We start from the raw sequence: 22,378 nt of genomic DNA on the forward strand, positions 1-22,378 counted from the left end.
TTTGGCGTAATTTTTTTGTTTCCACAGTGAAGCTGTTAATGTGACTTAATTACTCGGGTTTTATGGGCCAAAACCATGATCTGATTATGAGGCATACTGTAGCGGGGGTTCTTTAATGGGCACCCAGTGAATGGTCGTTCTTGCATTTTGCCTGTTGGTGTGACTAGAATCTCAAAAACTTATGCCTGTTTTCATGATTTTCTGAAAAAATTAGGCCATTTACGGAGGATCATATTTTGAGTAAATGTGGAAAATGTTAGGGATGATATGGAGGTAAATGATTAAGGATGTGCATCTTATTTAGGGGTTAAATGAAAATTGCTAGACCCTCACTTCCGACCCGTTTAGAGGTGTTATATGCTTACAATGTTTTGGTGCTTGATCCACGTTTCTCTGAGAAGGGAGTAAAAAAGAAAAACAAATGTTCAGTGGAAGAAAGTTATTCATGCACCACACCAATTCTGTTTGATATGTGTCTGGCGTGCTACTAAATGTGTCCATGACTGTGACTTGTGTTTGCAGCAACATGCCGCTGTCCCTGGTGCCCCCTGAAAGTGTGGGCGAGCTGTTGCACTTCCAGCCGGCACTCGTTGACAGTGCTACCCAGGGTCATCTGGAGAACACTGTCACAGGACACATCAATAAATGTGAGAGGAGCCGCATCTTCTTTCGCCTTTTTCTGTGTATCTGAACACGAGTGAAATGAAAATAGTACCAAGAAGCTGCAGATGGCTTCAATGTGCTTGTGCGTGCACACATGAGGGCTATATGTGATTGTGTGTTTGCATCTTCAAGTGCATCATCTCGTTTTTCACCCAAGCCAAGCTAGAATTTAAGTTTTTCATGACGGTCGGCAGCTCTCCTATATGCCAGAAAAGCATAGTAGATGTCAAACATGAGTGGAGATTCCACGTTAAGACCGTGATTGTGATGTCACAGATTGCAACTGCTGCTAATCTTTTTTTCTACGCCTAACCAAAGTTTTTTCCTGGAAAAGTGCATGAAATTTTTTATTTTGCCAATTTTCTCATTGATGTTGTGCGGTTTGTCTGCACCATCACACAAGTGTGTGACAGTATTAAAGTAGGTAATAAGGCTCATTCACAAAATTCAGGTTTGTTCTGCACATTATTTTTGCGCCTTCTGCCCAGTACATTGTACTGCTTGCATTTGTTTTAAACGGGGCTCTGAGCATCACCGGGATAAACCCACCGAGGGAGTAATAGGTAATTCTCTTGTGAGCACTTAGGCGAGATATTCTTTTCTTAAATTGGGCTGTTGCTGCCGAATTAATTTTTATGACTGCGACCAGTAGTTGCCGGCCCTCATGTTGATGATCACAGTGACAAGAAGTTGTAAATGTTTAATGAAAGAAGCAAAGACAAGCTGCAGTATGCCTCACCACTGCAGCATTCAGGTGCATGGGGAATGTAAGAACCCATGTTTGAACACTGCCATGTTCTTGTAAAAATTGTGCAGTGGTCAAAAAGAAAATACTAGGCACACTCATTTGGCTGACAAAATGCTCTAAAACCAATCTGGGCACATTGAAACTTTGTAACACAGTCAAATGTCGACAATTTGAAACCAAAGGGGCCAGACAATTTGTTCAAATTAAACAGTTTTCATTGAGGACTTGCTGTGCACTGAGCTAACACGCGAGTGATGAATTGCAGAAGTGTGGCTTCACAGCAGCGTGTGTGGTGTGCTGCCGTGAAGCCACACTTGTAGGCAAAATTTTTGCTGCTGTGAAGCTTCATCTTAAGGCAAAATTTGCGTATAACCTGCACCCCCAATATTACTGACAACTTTTTTGAATTTTTGGTGTGGGTTATACGTGCCAAAATACAGTCGTTGAAACGAGAACAGCAGCCAGCGCGCTGCCACATTTTCGGGTCAGAAGCATTGCCACGCAAGTTGGCGTCCTGCTGAGATCAAGGTCGGCTGCGCAATATGTTTGAATCGCTGTGCACACTGACATACACATGATTTTGACAGGACCACGATGTCAATTTGAATGAACCGGAAGTTCGAATTAACTGTATGGGTAGTCATGACAGGGGTGGGTCGCCTGTGCCAATTGCACCATTTTGATACAAACGCGAATTACTGCGCCAAACACAGAAAATTCACCGAAATTGTGCCACGCTGCACCAGGGCGCGCTCCAGTAGTGGCCGCGAACAGCGAGCGGATTCGTTCTCTGAAAAAAAAAAAAAATGCAGCCGTTCACATTCCGTACACCAAGCGACGGTGCCACCCACACAGTTTCTCGTAGTTTTCGCGCTCAAGACTTTACGGCCCTTCCGGCAAGTGGCCGGTGCGCGCGCGGCTACTCCTGGCTGTTGTTGCTGCTGTTGGAATGGCTAGGGCGGCTGTATTTAGAGTGTATACTAGAATACGGTTGAGCGGGCCGAGCAGCACGGCAAAACCCTAGCTGAGGCGCAAAACAACGAAAAGTATACAGGGTGTTTCAGCGAACACTTTCAAAATTTATTTGAGGTTGCCTGTGGCAGATAGCCAAATTCTAGTTAATGAGCTGGTCTACTCGAAGAGGCGGACATTATTTGCACGAAAAGTTGAAATGCATAATTGACTAATTACCAAAAATTTACTAATTAAGTTTTTAACTAATTACCTGATTTCCCATATTGCAATTTACAAATTATAGCCATGGAGTTCTCAAGGCAGATGTACTTGGAATTAATTCTCAGGATGACACCAGTTTCGAGATATTAATTCCCGAACTTTGCGGAGAAATGCATTGGCGTTCCAGTTCGTTTCTTAACAAAAAGTCGCTTTATGCATTGAAGCGCAAAATTAACTGGAACGCCAATGCATTTCTCCGCAAAGTTCGGGAATTAATATCTCGAAACGGGGGGTGTCATCCCGAGAATTTGTTCCAAGTAGATTCGCCTTGCGAACTCCACGGCTTCAATTTGTAAATTGCAATATGGGCCATCAGGTAATTAGTTAAAAACTTAATTGATGCATTTTTGTTAATTATTCGATTATGCATTTAAATTTCTTGTGCAACTAAGGTCCGCCTCTTCGAGCAGACCAGCTCATTAACTAGAATTGTGCTATCTGCCACAGGCAACCTTTAAGAATTTTTGAAAGTGTTCGCTGAAACACCCTGTATATGCTGAGGTCGCTGCGAGCAAACTAGATATTAGGGAGGCGCGCGCCGCAGCGGGCGGGCATTCATGTCCCCAAGACCGGTATAGCCTCAAACTATTCTAATCTGTGTTTATGCCCATATGGGCGAGGCCTCAGCCATTTTGTTCTACCATGGAAGGGCTAATGGCGGATTTGGAATAAAATGTTGCAGTTTCGTCCGCAAGGCGAAGCATCGATTGCGATAGCAAATTAGTAGACAGCTATACGAAGTAAGGTAGTAGTTTTATCGGCCGTATAAACTTTAAGCATTTGCTTTCTAAGTAAATTAACAAGCATGGTGTCACGCGCACACAAGCAAACATGAACACATCTCACTCGATGACCGCGGAAACTCGCCGGTGTGAGGAAGCGCGGCAGCAGCAACGAGTGAATTGAACTTCGTGCTTCCTCTCGCTTCAACGCCAACTAAGCGGCGAAAACAGTGCACCCAAAGCTATCAGCACTCGCGTTTGCAGATCGCTTTCTAGATGGGGCCCACGTGGCCACGCCATACGCAGCAGCCGCCGAAGTAAAACGCCCTCCCCCCGGTTGGCATATGGGCCACGAAAGACGGATCGCTTTCTCCCCGCTCGCCTCCCTTGTGCGCGCGAGATTGAGCCGACCTCGCAAGCTTGCAATCGCACTAACAGCATACAGCGCATGGCGACGATGTTATCGACCCTGGACTTTATACGGAACATCATGGCGACGGCAGAAATGCGCCTGGAGTGTCCATATCATTGCTATCGCAATAAATGCAGATTGAAACAGCTTTACATTATACCAGCCCAGGGTTGCTTGTGGCTCTCTGGGTCTGCGGTGACATATGGTGATCCAGAAATTATATTACTGCATCGACTGGGCCGCATAATTTGAGAACACTTTCCGCTATCATCATGAGCATCGGCACGAGACTATATAGTTCGATTGTAGTGTCACTGATGTTTTGGGGTTTTCAGGAAAGCGCTGCCATATTCCACAATCCACCTAAATTAAGATTGACCTGCTCCAAACTTGTTCCAAAATGTTCCAAAATTGTTCCAAAATGAAATTTAATCTGCTCCAAGCTGTTTAAAAATGAAAATTTGTCTGCTTCAAACTGCTCCAAAATGATTTTACATGCTCCATAATTTGCTCCGAAATGACTTTAGGCAGTCCCACCCTTGTCATGATTTTGACAATGCTTCGTTTGGTTTACAAGTATGTATTCGTATTACGTCAGAAAACGGAACACCATTCAAAGGGGCATGTGGTTTAAAAAGGTTTAGCAGGCAAAGAGGTTTTTCTGTTCATTGTCTCAAGGTGGCACTGGTATGGCTCCTTAAGCGTATCATGGTGATGGTTAGCAGTACTCTCTAAAAAATGTTTACACCCTTTGGGGCATATTTTCCCCCCAAACAATAATTTTCATATGTTTTGCTTGCGTTTCCTTCCTTGAAAACTTAGCGCACTCTGCTTTCATGTCGCGAAGTACTGAGCACACAGCGTCAAAGAAAGGCACGCGAGATAGATGAGTTATTGTTCGTGGACAAGACTAGTCTCCGAAGGGTGCAAATTTTTCTTGGAATCTAGGCGAGATGCCAAGTCAACTTGGCTATGTAGTCTTTTGCAGCCAAAGTGGACTGTGCATCGCCTGTGCCTCCGGAGACCGGACGCATTTATTAAACACGGCACTTGCCATAGCCTCCACAACAGATTGTGTGCTCTCTAACCCTCAGCGTGCAGGTTGCTTGTTGTACTGTTGATAACCAGACACAATGGCATGAATGTGCCTCAAGTGTCCCTCTAATTGCTATCACAGTAAAAAATACAGGAGGTGGACACCTTGCTCTCATTTTGTAGTTTGTCGTCTTGCTTGATTATGACTGTTATCCCCTAGCAGCCAGAGTGGTCGTCTCGGTTCAACTGGGTGCATAAGTTGTGCATAAAGGGTACACAGTAGTACCTCACTGATAGTTCAAAAAACAATGTTATTGGGAGAAATTTATAGTATAAATTGATGTTTTTGATGTTTTGCACTGCAAGTGCACAAGTCGAGTTGTGTGAACAAGGAGTGTATTGGCACGGTTCTTGTGTTAATACTAGGTGTTGCTTTTGCATGCTGTAGGCGCCTGAAAGACTAATGGGTCACCATGTTTTAGATACCGCCTATGCAGAAAAGACCTTGTATAGTGCACACATTTTTATGCTGATTTCCCTAACATCTGGAGAGACAGGCGAGTTGAGAGATGGGGGCTTCAACACCTTTCTTTTTTCTAAGTGTACACTCTGATTGCTGATAAATCTGTGCATTCTAGCTTGACCTGCAGTTCTACTTTCAGTATGGTTAGGCAGACTGCGTGATTTATTCCATTGTGCTGGTGCTTGCTTTCGTGTGCTGATGCAGGTGGTTCAAGGGCAACGCTGAGTTGCGGCTCGTTGCTGCGGGGCTACCACACGAAAACGGGCTGCCTGTACTCCGAGCTCCATGTCGGGCGGCAGGAGCGGCCGCTCGTGGGGCCGTTTTTGGAGCTGACAAAGGGCGACTTCGTTTACCTGGTGGTGGCCGTGCGCGGGGGTTCGGGAGGACCCTTGCTCTGTGTGTGCCATCCGGTCAGCGGGCGCGTAATGCGTGCCATCCATCTCATCGCACCGGTGGGTTGATTCTAAACACTGTGACGCGCTGTGTCTGCACAAAGAGTTTGCTAGGGGCAACCAGCACTGGAAGCTTGGGCCGGCCATCAACTGCGCCACAATGCATGGCCTAGTGAGTGCAGGAAGTAGTTTTAAGTATCATGTGCTGCAATATTGCACCACTGCATTTACCATTCATCCCGAGGTGGCTCAGGTGCACAGCTTATGACCTGACTGGGCATGGATGCGGTAGAATGTGGCAGTGCGTCCGCTCCATTACAAAAACGCTTGGCCATGGGCTGTGCATGGCATCATGCACAGGGTTAAAGTATTGATACAAGCATGCATCTCCTGTCAAAGCGTGGCATTTTTACAAAATACCTTCCAGATAGCGCTGTTTTTTTTTTTTGTTTTGTTTTTTTGTCATGCTGAAACAGCTATACACTGGTTTCTCATAGACTTCCACCAGCATGCAATCTCTGGAGTCTGCACATCAGTTGCTGATGTTCATCCCCATTGAGAGACAATGGGGATGATTCGCTTGTCATTGTGAGTCGCTCCTGAGTGCAGAGACAAACGCTTAAAGCCTGTGAAGCAATATATTGTTTGCAAGTGTTTGTAACGTGCTTTTATTTTTAGGTTTTACACCAAAACAACTTGGTAAACGTTTAACATATTGAGCCAAGCAATGACAATCAGTAATGCAGTCAGACCTGACTATACCCATCGCATTTACATAGAATTATCCCTTACATCGAACAATTTCTGAAAGCCGTAAAGTTACAATGAGAATATATAGCAAAATGTATGGTTACATCGAACAAAAATAGCAGCCACTACCAATATATTGAACTTCAAGCAGTGCAAAATGGCCCTAGAAGTTGGCTTTCTTGTGCTGCGGCTATGCAAGCCTCCAACACCCCCTCAGAAAAAGGGGTTTAGCCCGGCTGCACCTGTGCGGCTCTACTGCGCTGTGGCTGGACACCCCCCCCCCTACAAAAAATGATCCTGGTCTTCCCCACACCATTTGTTCACAGAGCCAATCACGAGTCTGTGGCTTGTGGAGTTGTAGATGGTGGGGAGGTGAAACGATTCAAAACTGCTTCTGGTCGTGCTGGTTTCCGCAGTGCCGATGACGACAGTGAAAAGTGTTCCAAGTGCAACGAAGCCGTCCCCAGTTTTTGGGAAGTTTGGAGCGAGTTGTCAGCATTTCCAGAAGCCGTTGACGTGTCATCGGTCAACAAGTTTGTGTTCACTGATGAAGGTTCCGCGACCGCTGGAGGGCTTGAGAATGAGGTCTTCATCGCTGACGATGTGAATCACGACACGGGTGAAGGGAACAGTGAGCACAACTTGGATCCTGCACCCACCTGCTCCAACTCGATGCGTGCGCTCGCACTGTTTTGGCGATTCTGCGCAAAAGTGGAAGGCTGCAACCTCAGCTGCTCAGAGTCCTCGTACAACGCGGAAAAAATGCTTGCTTTTCCGGAATAAGCTTCAGCACTACAGTTAACTCTCGATAATTCGAACTCAAAGGGACCAGAAAATTCATTCGTATTAAACGGAGTTTGGATTACAGGAAGCTCATTGAATTGAATACTTGCATGCAGTGCTGCGTTTGGCAGGTCACGTGCACTGCGCTAACACATGAGTGACGAGTTCCTGAAGTGTGGCAATCACGGCATTACGGCTTGTGCTGCCGCATCCCGACTTTACTGTGTAATTTTAATATTATTTGGGTGCGGGTTATATGTGCCAAAATATAGTGCTTGTAGCGGGAGACGGGGGCAGCAGCTGGTGCGCAGTTGCACTGCCAGGTCGGAAGCGTTGCCGCATCAGTTGGTGTGCTGCTAAGAGCGCAGTCGATGGCGCGGCATGTTCAAATTGAGTGGCAAATATTTCTGCATTGGAATTACTGGCTGTTATTGCACATTGAAATACAGATTTTGACAGGACCACAGCACCAGTTCAAGTAAACTGGAAGTTCGAATTAAGCAGGTTATAATTACAGTTGAATCTTGTTAATTCGAACTGCCGGTTTATTCGAACTGACGCTGTGGTCCCGTCAAAGTTATGTGTATTTCAATGGGCGAAAACGCTCGGTAATTCGAACGCGAAATCCTTTGCTACGGTTAATTCGAACATACCGCAGACTGACAATGCTCTCAGCAGCGCGCCAAATTACGCGGCGGCGCCTCCCACCGGCATTGCTCTAACACTGCCATAGAGCAAAAGCATAGGAGAGACCCCTTAATGCAGCGGCGGAGGACCAGTTCGATCAACGAAACTGCCCACGCCGGCAAACGCTCGCTTCCCAATAACGGCAGAAAACAAAACTTCAGGGAGCGGGAAGTTAAGGGAAGTTAAGGAGCTGGCGAGGGAGTTGAGAGAGAGAAAGAGAGGGCGAGGAGAGCCACCAAAGCCACTGCCGCCGAAGCGGCGGAGTTGCTGAGGCCAAATCCGCGTCCTGGCCACCCTCCTCACTCACCTTTGACGGTCTCCGCGCGCGCGCCCTTCGCGCGCCGTCCGCTCCCAGAAGTTTCGTTTTCTGCCGTTATCGGGAACCGAGCATTGGCCGGCGTGGGCGGTTGCGCTTACTATGCGCTTGCGCACCGCGATATTTCACGACTCGCACCGTTCGTGCATTGTGCTATGGTGCTCGAATACTTCAAAAATATGTCGTTGCTTTAATTCGAACAAATTTTCGGGCCCCTTCGAGTTCGAATTATCGAGATGCGACTGTAATATGATACATATTACGCTGTATTTCGTGCCACAGTAAGCCGCAGCGAAGTTCATTTCGTTTATATAAAATTATAAATTGGTGTTAAAAATTAATAAATTGGTGTATGGGATTTTATATTACGGTATTTTAAAAGGCCCATATCGAATTGCACGATATATCAAACTAATTCCTGTTTTTTTTTTTTCGCGAGTTCGATATATGTGTGTTTGACTGCAAATCCAGCATGGCCACACTAGATTTGCTTGTGGTGCTTGCTGCACCACTTTCGCTCTGCTCTGCCCTGCTGATGCTTTCATTAGCTTCGCAGTAAGTTTTTTGCGCTACGCCACTATGAACCAGTGGTCTAATTAGAGTAACATAAAGGTGCCAAGGGAAGGGAAAGGCAGAATATGTGATTAGAATACTATATTTTTCTGCACATAAACCAGCCTCCATGTATAACCAACACCACTAATTACACCATGGCACCACTCTTCCGTGAAGTCACACCTGAAGGCAAAATTCGCCCACACACTGACTACTGTTAATTGGTGTGGGTTATAGGCCCGAAGAAAGCAAACGGGGATAGCCGATATTCTAGTTGACATTAAGAGGAAAAAATGGAGCTGGGCAGGCCATGTAATGCATAGGATGAATAACCGGTGGACCATTAGATTTACAGAATGGGTACCAAGAGAAGGGAAGTGCAGTCGAGGACGGCAGAAAACTAGGTGGGGCGATGAAGTGAGGAAATTTGCAGGTCGCAAGTTGGAATCAGTTAGCGCAAGACAGGGGTAATCGGAGATTGCAGGGAGAGGCCTTCGTCCTGCAGTGGACATAAATATAGGCTGATGATGATGATATGCCCCAAGTATTGGCAGGCATAGGCTGGAGGTGGATGATACAGATGGGGTCTCATTGATGATTATTTGGAGAAGCCTTTGTACTTCTATGGACATGAAATAGGCTGCTGATAACACAATAGACTGGTTTCACCATGTTTAGAGTCATGTGCAGCAGCCCTGTCAGCACCATGGGCCGTATTCTCAAACGTACCACTTCGGCGATATTTCGCCTAGGCGAAAGTCGCGTTCAATAAGTCAACCGGCTGCTTTCCCGTGACGTCAGCATGCACTACCAACACGCGCACTCGAACGCTTCGCAAAACACACGAGAGGGCGCACCGTGCGAGTGCAGAGCGGCTCGGGTGTGTTGTTTTCGAATGTATCGGCCACAGTACGACACAGGTGTGTTCGTTTATTCAATACTTGTCGGGAGCACCCGCTGACACCGTGACGTCAAAGTGACGTACACCGGAACTACTAGGTGACGAGACTTCTTTTCTGGTTTTGCTCAACAAGCCAATCAGCACGCGCCTGAAAGCGAAAAAAGAAATTTCGCCCAAATGGAACGTTTCAGAATACGGCCCATGATGGCAGTCCTCAGCACTTTCCTCACTGTTTTTGGTTTGAAGGCAACTTGGGTTCAAGGCAACGTCGAAGGGAATCCTGAAGCCAATGATATTTGGATTTTTTTTACAGTGAAGGGTAGATGTGTTTGCTGAACCTCACTTTTCTTGCACAATCTTTGCTCAACCCCCCACCCCCTCGCGCACATTTGATTGTGTTACTGTGAACTCGCTCCCCTCCCCCTCTTTCCCTTTGCTCGTGCGGGAAGGCGGCACTCTTGAAGTCGCCATCTTGTCTAACCCTCGCACGCTTTCACTCGCACCTAATGGTGCGGGGGCAATGGGATCTTATCGCACGTGGACTTTATACGGAACTTGACGCTGCTCCACTTTGGCGGTTGCTCTTGTCGCGCAGCACACGATTTGAGAGGTGCGCACTACAAGCAGCCGCTTGTAATTCAATCATTTGACCATCTGCGTGTCCACGGAAGTTTCTACAGTGTAGACCGCTTATAACGTAAGGCGCCGGAATGAGGCGCTAGGCCTGGGCGGCCGAGCGCGCTGTATCTTGAAAGCCAACTGAGACAGGGGCACAGTCCACCATGTGCTGTGTTTTCGTGGCTCAGTTCGCATTGATGCGAGACCCAGCACGACAGTCAATTTGCTCACTGCTGCTGCCGCGCTTCTTCACTCCACGTTTTGACAGCGAATTTCCGCAGTCATCGAGTGAGATGTGTTCATGTTTGCTTGTGCACACGTGACGCCATGCTTGATATTGCGCTAGAGTCACGGCGGTGGACGCGCTTTCACATGCGGTGAAAAATAGGAACGGAGCTATTCATGCGCCAACAACGTTGGAACACGCCCGATGGCGCCAGACACGCCGGTTGCGTCGTGTCGTTGGAGTACAGACACCGGTTGTTCGCCACTGTGACGTCGCGGAGCTCAAAGCGCGCACGTTACGTCTGAGTATGCTGCGGTTTTAGGCAAGCGTTCGCCGTTTCGGTTGACTGCCGAATTTCCAGGCAGCCGCATTATAACCATTATTTCGTCTCCCGCAACTGCACAACAAGCGATGCACGTATACATAGAGTGCTATGGGAAAATTAACGGGAGTCTGAAAAGACCGTATTATATCCGGTCCTGCACTATAAGCGGTTACGTTGTAAGTGGTCTATACTGTATTTATTGTCTCGATACTACTGTAGAACCCCGCTGATACGTTTATTACGGGACCGTAAAAAAAAAAAATAAACGTAAGAGCCGAGAAACAGGAAAAATTGAGAAATGAGAGTAGTGTTGAACTGCACAAATATTTTAATTCTTATGTGTGAAAAAAAAGTCGTAGTTTCGCCCGAAAGTCGAAGCATCGATTGCGATAGCAAATTAGTAGACAGCTATACAAAGTAAGGATAGTAGTTTTGTCGTCCATATAAACTTGTAAACATTTGCTTATTAACTATATTAACAAGCATGGTGTCAGCGCCCACAGGCAAAAATGAACACATCAGACTCGATGAGCGCAGACACGCGCTGTCAAAACGCTGGCGTGAGGAAGCGCCGCTGCAGAAGCGACCGACGTGATCTTCGTGCTGTTGTCTATAGCTTCAACGCAAACTGAGCACCGAGAACACACAGCACGCACAAAGCTACGAGCCGCCGACGCACCTACACTGCCTAGACTCTGCCCCCAATGCAGATCGCTTTCAAGATACGGCCCGCGCGCTGCCGTGCAGTACGCAGTTGATGCCAGAGTATACAACGCCGCCCGCTATCTCTGCTCCCTCGCTCCCTCACCGGTGCCTCGAGCGCACGCGAGATTAAGACGCGGTCGTCGGCTCACCTTGCACGCTTTCACTCGCACATACAGCATTTGACGACGGCGTTATCGCCCTTGGACTTTATATGGAACATCTATGAGCCAAAACCAATTTTAGGGCTACAACGCGTCATAGACACCATCTTTAGATAGCAAATACGGATCTCAAGGGCCATACTTTTGCTGGTGGAAACAGAAAATACGTCATAGTTGTCGCCCCCGGCACTTTGGGTGGCCAGTGCCATCGTCAAGCCACCAAGCCAAGTGACATGAAAAGTCAAAATAGCCGCTCGGCCCGGCGCGGGGTGGCAGTTCGCAACGTATGATGCGGGAACGGTCCCACAGTTCCGACGCAACAGCAGGATTACCATTGCATTGGTTTCCATGGGAGCTGTGCCGGGGCCGGCCGAAAACTATCTAACAGCCGGGAAAACGCAGCACCCGAGAAGATAACAGCAGGGTTCTACTGTATTCCTTTGCGGCGGCAGTCTTTATATTGAAGTCGCGTATAAACACGCTTTGTTATATTGAGGTTCTAAATACATGGTGTTCTATGGTCAAGAGGTAAAATACTGAAAAGTAAAATACTTCGTTATAGTATTGTGAATTTCGTTGTATTGAAGTTCGTTATCTCGAGGTTTAACTGTGCTACCAGCATGCTTTGCGGAAGTCGGGGTGTAGTGAAACTTGTAGTGAAATCGTTCTGTTGTCCCACTCTGCAGGTCACCCACCTGTGCCTGGTGAGCGCAGAGGGACTGGGCAGCCTGGCTGGTGGCTGCGTGGCTCTGGCTACTGAAGATCGCCAGTTACTGCTCCTGGACCTGTGCTTGGACGGCGCACGTCACTACTCGGATGAATCGAGGCCCGCCACCCTGGTGGCCCTGGAAGGCGTCTTCAGTGATGAGCTGCCACCTGTCCATCCAGTCCATGCGGCTCCCGTGCATGGCATTGTGCACCTCTGCAGTGCGTACATAGCCTGCATTTGACAACCCCCAAGTTTCTTGCACAAATGCTGCAGTGAACATTGTATCTCTCTACTGCTTCCTTGTCACATGTAACACCTTCTTTTGCAGATCTGGATGACCTTGCAGCCTTGGATAATATGGCGGTTGTAAATGGTGAGCGCCTGCTGTGTGTTCCTTTTCTGGGAAGTGCAAGTTGCTTAATATTAATCTTGCTTGGCATGAATTATCCATCGTGAAAGAATCGGGAAGTTTCGTGCAAAAATTGTACAGGGGACTTCGATCTTTTAGGTACCCTAGGGATGATGGGTAGTTACCGTATTTACTCGAATCTAACGCGCACTTTTTTTCCGATAAAGCAGGTCCAAAAATTGCTTGCGCGTTAGAATCAAGTACGACCCTAAGTCTGCGTTACCATATAGTCGTCAGCATTTCAAAATGGCCGCCTCGCATGCGCTTCGAGCCTAGCTACACTCTAGCCTAGCTGCCGTAGCTTCCTCCATGTGCTGCAGTACACGTGCTTAGGCATTAGTCTACCGTCTGTCTTCCCATTTTCTGCGTCTGCTCTATCACCATAAAGTGCAGAGTTCATCATGTTGCCGCATTTAAAAGGAAAGTGATCATGTATGCGGAGACGGACGGAAATTGGGCCGCATCACGGGCGTTCGGAGAATGCGAAACTTGCGTGTGGGACTGGTGCAAACGGAAGGAGAGGATTTTCGCCAGCAAAGCAACGCGGAAGCAGGACGTATTCTACGACGATCCACTTCGGCGATACGATCGCCTCGGCCCTACCTTGAAAGCGATCTGCGACGTGGAGAGTCTGCCGTGTGCTGTGTTTTCGACGGGTCGCGTTGAAGCGAGAGGCATGCTAGCACGACGGTCAATTTGCTCGCCGCACTTCCTCACTCCAGCGTTTTGACTGCGAGTTTCCGTGGTCAACGAGCGAGAAGTGTTCATGTTTGCTTGTGCGCGTGTGACACCATGCTTGTTAATTTATTTAGTAAGTGAATGTTTGCAAGTTTATACAGCCGATAAAACTACTATCCTTACTTCGTATAGCAGTCTACAAATTTGCTATCGCAATCGATGCTTCGCCTTTCCGGCGACACTGCGACTGTTTTTAATTCATCGCAACTTTTGTGCACCAGGAGTAAATCATTGTTGTTCCAAATGAGAGAAAGTTGTATTTCTGTATGAAAGCATGAGATGTGCGGTACTGTAAAGGATTTTTTTTTTTTGTCACGGAAAACGGGTGCGCGTTACAATCGAGGGTGCGTTAGAATCGAGTAAATATGGTATGCAGCACAGGCCACTATAACATAACTGCTTATAGTGCAAGACTGAATATAATGCAGTCATTGCTGGCTCCCGTTTATCTTCCCTTAGAACTCAATGTATACATATGCCACTTATAGTGAAAACACGTGAGACGAACTACCGTATATAATGCGGTTGCCAGAAAATCCTGCAGACAAGCGAGGCAGTGAGTGCTCTTCTCCACGAGGTGCGCTGGCCGAGGGGAGAGCGACGAGGGCGATGCGGAGGAGGAGGAGACACTGACTGAATGAACAAGGAACTGAGAGAGAGAGAGAGAGAGAAAACGAAGCAGCAGTGTGCTGGCTTAGGAGGTGCGCGGGCGTTGTCTAGGCAACGGAGAAGCCTTTTGCTTGAGCAGCTTGTCAGCGGCGTGCAGCTGCACCGAATGCATTGCCACTCATTGGTTCTTCAGTTTGTGTGTGGAAAGTAAATACAGCTGCCGGCTGCTATTTTCGGACACAGACAGGATCTAAAAAATGACTGAATTCCTTGGCAGGCCAATAAACAATTTCAAAGGTAAAATCAAATTATTGTTTTTTTTACAACTTCAGCACCGCTGAAAAAATCTGGTTGAGGCCGTGAATGTGTTTTGTGTTGCATGTTGTGAAGTGCAGATATCGCGCGTGGGAGCTTGACTCCGTGATGCTCAGTTTAAACATTATTCCACAAATTCATCAGTTCGAAATGTTGTCCACATGCGAGCTTTCACCGTTCCTACCAGCACTCGCGCATACAACTTTTGCTATGTACGTTCGCAATAGCTGCGAACAGGCGCCTGAACCTCAGTTCAGGTGCCGCTGCAGGTAATTCAGCCTGTGCACCAGATCTTCGCGCATTCGCATATGTGTACGAATCAAGGCTGAGCTTCCCGCAACGGCATGTTGTCCTACAACCTCGCCGGCTAGGCCTGACCAGCGCCGTCTCGTCAGGCGTCGGCCGCCAAATTTGCAGTTTTATGCGGAGTCAACAAAATGCTTCGCAATGACTGAATAGCACTTGAAAGTGGAGGAACCATCTTGCCAAAGTAAGTGAGGGCACATCCTAGTTGTATGCTTCAATTCCCAGACACGCGTACACGTGCAGGATTTGCACATGCACAGCTTTTGAAAAATGTTGTTCTGGTTATAGTGCAGAAATTCGCAAGTCCGGTGACTTACGTTGTAAGCGGTCTATGCTGTATGTTTAAAGAAATTTTAGATCAAATTTTATTTTTTTCATGCCCAATGTGACTTTCTAATAACGCAACGCAGAACCTGCCTGTTAGTCGCAATTACCCCAGCGCAATGTCGTGCTGCTATGCATCTAGTCGTTAAAGCTGGCTTGGTTATTTGTAAGCGTAAACCAAATTACCTTGATTTTAAAAAAAACTTTTACAATGTGTAGCTTACTGGGCTCATCGTTGGAGGTCAGCTAAAGTTTGTACGGCTGCAATGGTAAAGGGCCGCCAGCAAGAAAGTCTGCGTGGGAGGATTTTGCAGGCATCTGCGGAGGATTTTTTAGAGTGCAGCTCTTGGGCGTCCCGTTCCTACGGCAAGCGTCGGCGTTGTCACTCGTAACTGAGCGAACAAGCACAGCGAAAGATGAGAGCGAATGCGGCACCCATCGGGAGGATGAAAAAAGTGGCGAGGAGGGAAGAGGAGGAAAGCGGAGGGAACCATGAAACTGAAACCGGAGGAGGGTATGGCGAAAGCACTGAGAAGAAAAGCATAGTGCGGTGACGATGGCTACGAGATGGCGCCAGAGTAGCGTGCATCATCGGGGAGGTCTATCGGCGGCGGCGGCTGCCCACGCATCACCCATACGCTGGCTCTCACTATCTCCAGATTAGTGAGGCAGTCGCGCCACACTTCGCTCCGTTTGCAACGTGCCACACGAGACAGATGGTCCACGCCGGTAAATATATTGTGAAATGTAAACACGTATAGAGCTGCTGCTCAAATTGTGCATAGGGAGTATCGTAATCGTCCGGGAATTTTTTTTTTTTTTTGTGGTATACTGAATTTTTCGCAAGCATCATGATTCCTATTCATCTTGTGCGCTTTCTTGCAGGAGACACGGAGGTGACATGCCTGCAGTGGCTGCCCCAACTGCGCTGCCTTGGCATTGGTCTGGGCTGTGGCATAGTCTACCTTTGGGACGTCCACAAGTCATGTTCTACGTGCGTCTGCCTTTTCCCCATTTTGCCAGAGTGCTGTCGACTTCAGTGGCATCACTGGAGTACTAATTCATATGCACATTATTGAGGTGCATTACCTGCTCAAGGAGTAAAATGCAATCAGATGCATTCTCCCCTAAATTTGACTGCATGTCACTGGTGGTACAGTAATCCCTCGTTATAACGAAATCGCTTTACTCGAAATATCGCTTTATTCGAAAGTTCTTCCGGTCCCTATCCAAATGCATGCATTTTAAGCCGCATTACTCGAAGCGCACGAAGAGCTTGACCCGCTTAGAATGAAGTGGAGAGCGCGGCAACCCTTTTGCGCATGCAGTGTAACATTAATACCACCGACGAATTAGTCACATGCAGGCACAGAGCAGGCCACCAAAGTACCAAACCCAAGACCGATGACCGCCTAGCAACGGGTACCAAGCAAGTGACGAGTGCTCCCAGCTGTTTACTGCGGAGCGAACAGAAGCTGTCAAATTCAATAGTACAGCGTGCCCGAACCGTTCATCTCGGTCGCAGTCGCATTGCTGGTGTCCCCCGTGATAGAATCCACACGAAAATAAAGTTTTCGTGACACTTTACGATGCCAGAAAACTGCAGTCTCTTGGATGCCGAAAAGTGGCCAAAAGACCACGGGCAGACTTGCCCCGTAGCATTCCATGGGGTGCGCTCGATGAGCAAAGTTTTACCGCTCTAAAGAGCGCTTCTGGCGCTGAAACGTGTCGAAAAGCACGAAAGAAGTGTCCCTCCAATTATAAGTGCTATGTTCGATGCGAGGAGCTACGTAAACAAATCGGGAAGACGACTTTGAGAAAGCCCATCTAGAAATTTGCTCGCTGCTCGCCATACTTGGCCTGCATTGCAATAAAACACCGCCCTTAGCTTTGTTGCACTTTTGGCGTTGCAAATCGACCAATAACTTGCTGAAAACACGAAAAATCCGAGCGTCGCCGCGGCGAGTCAGGCTGTGAACAAGGCGGGTCAAAGCAAGCTGTTGTTTCCCTGGCGATTTTTTTGAGCCAGTCATGCTCAATTCGCGCCATCCAATGACCCTACCATGAATTTAGACGAACTGGTCTAAATTCATGGTAGGGTCATTGAATTTTAATCCTAGACATTTGTCAATGGCGCGGATGCGACGGTGCTTGAACACCGGCACTCGAACCGTAGAATTAGCACAGTGTCGTCAACAACGATGCGCCGAAAAATTCGTTTTGCAAACTTCACGGCTGCACACTTCATGAAAAAATTCCCTTCACGAAATGCAAAATCCCTACTGCAAAACCGTTCAGTTTTCACGATCGCGCTGCGTACCCGCAATGAGCGGCTAATCGTTTTTTGAGCATAGCAAACACAACCTCAGACTTGAGCCACGGCATTTGCGGCACTTTCCAGAGCGCGATATTCTTGTAGTGTTCCGTGACCTCCACCCCCCCCCCCTATAAAAGCGGACACTGCCTTCCTCCTCATACGCTCTCAAGTCTGCAAGCCATTTGGACGCTAGTCACTCCTCTCACTCGTCTTCATGTCAACTCCTTGCCTCCTCGCTGCCAGTTTCGACGTCGCTGCTTCTCCAAAGCTGCCCTCTTCAGGTCTGCCCTCCCGAGGACAATCTTCCACCAACAGGTGCCCTTCCGCAGTTCCTGCTTCTTGGTTTCCACGACTCTGATCGCCTTTCTTCTGCTACACGTGAAGCCAATGCCAAGCCCGCCATTGCAACCGTCGCTGTCACTGTCGTGCACTGACGAAGAAAGCGAGATGCCCTGACGACAGTTTGAAGCTTCTGCCTTCTGCGTCGCCCGCCGCGTTCAGTCACTTTGGCACCGACGGCGTGTGCGTTTGGGTCCGTGCTGCAGGCCATGTGATTGTGTGTTATTTAGAGGGCTTCGTTAGGCATGCCTCGCGTATGCTTTTGTGTTCTACAGTGATAAATGGCTCTGTCAGTCTCCGGCCAGAAGTGCCATACTTTGGAGCAGAAAGTTCTGCTGATAAAAGAAGTGGAAAAAGGCGACCGGCAGAAAAGTGACATAGCGAAGGAATTCAGCATACCGCCATCTACTTTATCAACTGTATTGAAAAACAAAAAAGCTGTGCTGAATGGCTTTGAAAAGAGCTTCTGAATGGCTTTGAAAAGAGCCGAAGCTCTCGCCCTCGAAATTCGGCATAAAGATTTCAAGTGCACCAACGGCTGTCTTGAGCGGTTCAAGGAACGACACGGCGTAGCCTCGAAGTCTATTGTTGGTGAAAGTGCAGCCGTGAACCGTGACGCTGTAGACGTATAGCACCGACATCAGCTCCAAGCTCTACTTGAAAAGTACTAAGAGAAAGAAATCTACAGCCTAGATGAGGCTGCATTTTTCTACAAAATGCTACCGAATCGCACGTTCACTATTGCTGGCAGGAAAACAAGGAGCGTGTCACGGTGCTGTTTGGTGCCAATGCAGCAGGCGAGGACAAGCTTCCCTTGTTGATACTGGTGAAGGCGGAGAAGCCACGGTGCTTCTGAAATGCAACTATTCCCAAGGAATGCATCTACAGAAGTAACAAGCGAGCATGGATGACTACTGCTATTTTTGAAGACTATGTGCGCCTTCTGGATAGATGGTTCGACACGAAGAATCGGCAAGTGCTTTTCATAATTGACCATTGTTCGAGCCAGGGGAAGATCGGCAACTTCAAGGTGATCGCTGTGGAATTTTTGCCTGCAAACACAACCACAGTACTGTAGCCAATGTATCAGGGCATCGTTGAGACCATCGGGAAGCTGTACCGCAAGGCTCTTTTGCAGCGCGTGCTCGTAGCGTATGACGCCAGCAAGAGGTACAACACTGAGTTGCTTGGTGCAATCCATTTGCTGAAGTTTTCATGGAAAGAACTCGCACCTTCGAAGGTCCCCAACTGCTTTGCGCACGCCACCTTTTCCCGCGCCGTTGTCAGCGACCCTGACGATGACCAGACTTGCAGCGATCTGTACGATCGCTGGCAAAATAGCTGGCCAAGAGGTAGAAGTTGACTTCGAGACATTCGCTTTGCCTGACACTGCTGCTTCCATGGTCACCCTAGCAACGTATGCGGAGATAGTTGACACTGTTGGTGGCCCCGACGAGGACGAAGAGCCACGTGAAGTGCCAACTATAGTGCAGACCGGGGCAGTACCTACGCCTGCTACGAAATAAGGTTGAATGCATGGGCGGCGACCATGGCCTCGTGCAATGCTTGGTCAAATTAGAGCAGGGGTTGCTTGCGCCCGGTAAGAACTTGAAACAGCCAGAGCTCACTGCCTTTTTTTTCACCTGAATAAAGTTTTTCTTCACTGAATACATTGTATTTTGACTTCCTCGCAGTTGTGGCACAGTTAAAGCTCGACGGCTTTAGCTTTTCTCGAGTGGTCGCTTATATCGAATTACCGCTTATAACGAATTTTTTCGCCATCCTGCTAACTTCGTTATAACGAGGGATTACTGTACATGTCATGTTGTTTGAAATCGATTTCCATTCTGTCATGTAAGCGCAGATGGAAACTTGTTGAACATTAGGCAAACGGTATTGGGGGCTGATCAGTGCATCATTTAAGATTCCCATTGACAGCCTCAACAGTAGTGGGCAGGGTCATGGAGCAATAAAAGATATCCCTATTGATACAGGATTGCTGATTGTTAGCTTAGATGGGAAGTGAAGAGCCTCCCTTTAGTGAGAAAATGAATGACCCACCGATAACACTTGTTCTCTGTTTTATATTGAATAGGACTGATAAAACCATGCCACAAATATATTCCCGTATTCTGTGGTCAAATTAGCCACTGTGGCTTGTAACAATGAAACGTAGCTAGCCTGAGGCAACCTTAAGGTAGTTGGAAACCTGTGCAGCGTAAAATGGAGAATCATTGAAGCTGTTCCAACTGCTAAGCTGTGATATCGCCCCATTGAGCTGATGATGTCGGCACATAACTTGTTGCAGTTGAAGGAGACGCAACGAACAAAAACAAAAAAAAAGGACTGCTCTGCACCTTTCAGCATTCCGGCTCGCACTTCACTTAGGGAAACTGAAGATAAAAAAAGTGCAGGCTCACCAATTTTACCGTGTTTTCTATGAATGAACTTGCTTTTGCTATCTTTCCGTGCCACTTTGTTCGCATTTACTACTTGCGCGGCTGTGGTGCCTACTCTGTGCAGGTGTCACAGTGTGAGAAACCGTCTAAACACTACGGAATGAGAAACCGAGTTTGTTGCAGCCATTTTGAACTTCTGTGCAGCCCCTCCAATTGTGATGTTCCCTGGCACTAAGGCTTTGTTTCAATGCTCAATGTAGGCATTCAGATAGGCAGCAAAGCAGAAGGCAGCCATCTTAAGTATCATTCCATTTCTCACATAGTTAGTAGAGACAGCTTCTCAAAGACAGCATCGAAGTAGCATCGAAGTTAAGAACAATGCTGCCTACTTTGGTATGCAAACAAGATGGTGGCCGAGCAGAATGTTTGGAAATTCGACAGAAACTCTGCCAACAAACCTAGTCTTGCTTTCTTTACAGTAAGCTAGCTATAATGTATTTTTTCATAGGGTTTCACAAAAGTGTTAAGTGATATGTACTTAGCTTTTTTCTTGTCGACATGAGGTGGCGTGAAGTCTCAGAGACACCTTGCAAATGCATTTCATAACTTTAGCTCGAAGCTGTCTTTTCGGCAAAGCAGGCTGTCTGCAATGCTGGCCAGAATTGCAGCACGTCCCAAGTCATCTCTTGACATAACACAAGCATTGTTAAGTTTGTAAGAGGGTATTCTACCAGTCTTAAATTGATACAATGGTTGCCACCTTTACTGTCCCTTTAACATGTTCGCTGTGGCAGCGTTTTTTAAGGCCCCGATTCCTTCCTTGTGTGACGATCCACCGATATACCCCACATGGGCGTCGTGACTCACTTGCGAGTCTGGTGTGTCCTTGCACTATTCTCGAGCTCCAGTGACGACTTCACTGGGCTTGCAATTGGAAGCGACATAAAGTTTTCCACCTTGGTGAACATGTCATCTGCACATGCAGGCTGGTGACTACCCTACAGTCGGACCTTCCTGTGGTGTCCCTGGCCCTGCAGGAGCCTGAGAATGATCCTCGATGCTGCTGCTACCTGTGGGTGGCCCAGGGATCCACCTCTGCGGCCTCAGCAAGCACACCGTGAGTCTTGCTGCTGCCTTGTTCGTTCGAGTTCTCCCACCTAGAGGGTTCTAGTGGTACAGTTGAGCCATGTGACTATGAAAACCTCAGACAGTGTAATTCTTGCCACTATGAAATATTTTCGTATCTCCTGCAAACACCCATAGAATTTAATGCATTTTGTATCTCTCGACAACGAAATGTCGCAAAACTGCAATCCCACAGATACGTTTTTCACTACCACGTGCACATCCAGATTATTTTTTCGCCAGTGAGCTGGTAGCCAACATATCGTCCATCCATCACGATGTAGACTTAACAGCTTCCTCCATGTTTCTGACATTTCACCCGCAACCATTGCATTGAGTCAAAACGAAACTACTCCTTGCAGCAACCGCTGAGAATGAAACCGCGGTCGCTGTTGACGTGATCATGGACGGCGACCACGCAATTCATAAGGCATGTGGCCGACGCGCGCACAGAGTCAAAAGAAAACTATGGTTTGCCGCACCCAATGTGGACGAAACCGCGGGCTCTATTGAAGTGATAATAGATGGTGACTACACAGTTCTGAAGGTACACGGTCAACGCACGGTGTTAGTAAGCGCGGCGGTAAATGAAAAATTAAAGGATATAAAAGCATAAGTAGGCATAAAGCATTCCTTGTACGAATTTATCTGATGACTATGGCGATGTGGACTTCGCCGCTTTGTTTCAGTTGTACGCTAGCACCGCTTTTGCTGTTTTGCGTCGCACATTTGCAGCACTACATGCTTGCTGTGCTCCAAGAGTTATCCGTATTAATCGATGTGCCACCAAATACTTTCGAAAACGAGAGTTATTCCATTAAATAACGCTTACGGCGGCCGGGACCAGAGGATGAGTCTGAGTCATCTAATCTTCCAAATTAATGAGGGTTGAAATAATAAGGTTTTACTGTATCACTTTCACCAGGCTTGCACGACTTTGCTCCATATAAGTTGGCTAATACAGCAGACCGTATTTCTAATGCTGTGCCAAGCTCATTGTCTTTGCACTGTCCCAGGAACGCTGATAGCC

At 47.5% G+C, this 22,378-nt stretch overlaps 1 protein-coding gene across 1 annotated transcript in view; it reads left to right on the forward strand.

Annotated features, from left to right (window-relative positions):
* The window catches only part of LOC119450677 (protein ELYS-like), a 128,883-nt gene that overhangs the window by 1,119 nt on the left and 105,386 nt on the right, over positions 1-22,378 (forward strand). Inside the window, 6 exon segments of the mRNA XM_049666127.1 lie at positions 523-647; positions 5,544-5,791; positions 12,445-12,685; positions 12,796-12,840; positions 16,054-16,162; positions 21,209-21,340. Coding sequence (XP_049522084.1) covers positions 527-647; positions 5,544-5,791; positions 12,445-12,685; positions 12,796-12,840; positions 16,054-16,162; positions 21,209-21,340 — 896 coding nt within the window. The 5' untranslated portion in view covers positions 523-526.

Source organism: Dermacentor silvarum, chromosome 4 (assembly GCF_013339745.2).
Source record: "Dermacentor silvarum isolate Dsil-2018 chromosome 4, BIME_Dsil_1.4, whole genome shotgun sequence".
Classification (NCBI taxonomy): Eukaryota; Metazoa; Arthropoda; class Arachnida; order Ixodida; family Ixodidae; genus Dermacentor; species Dermacentor silvarum.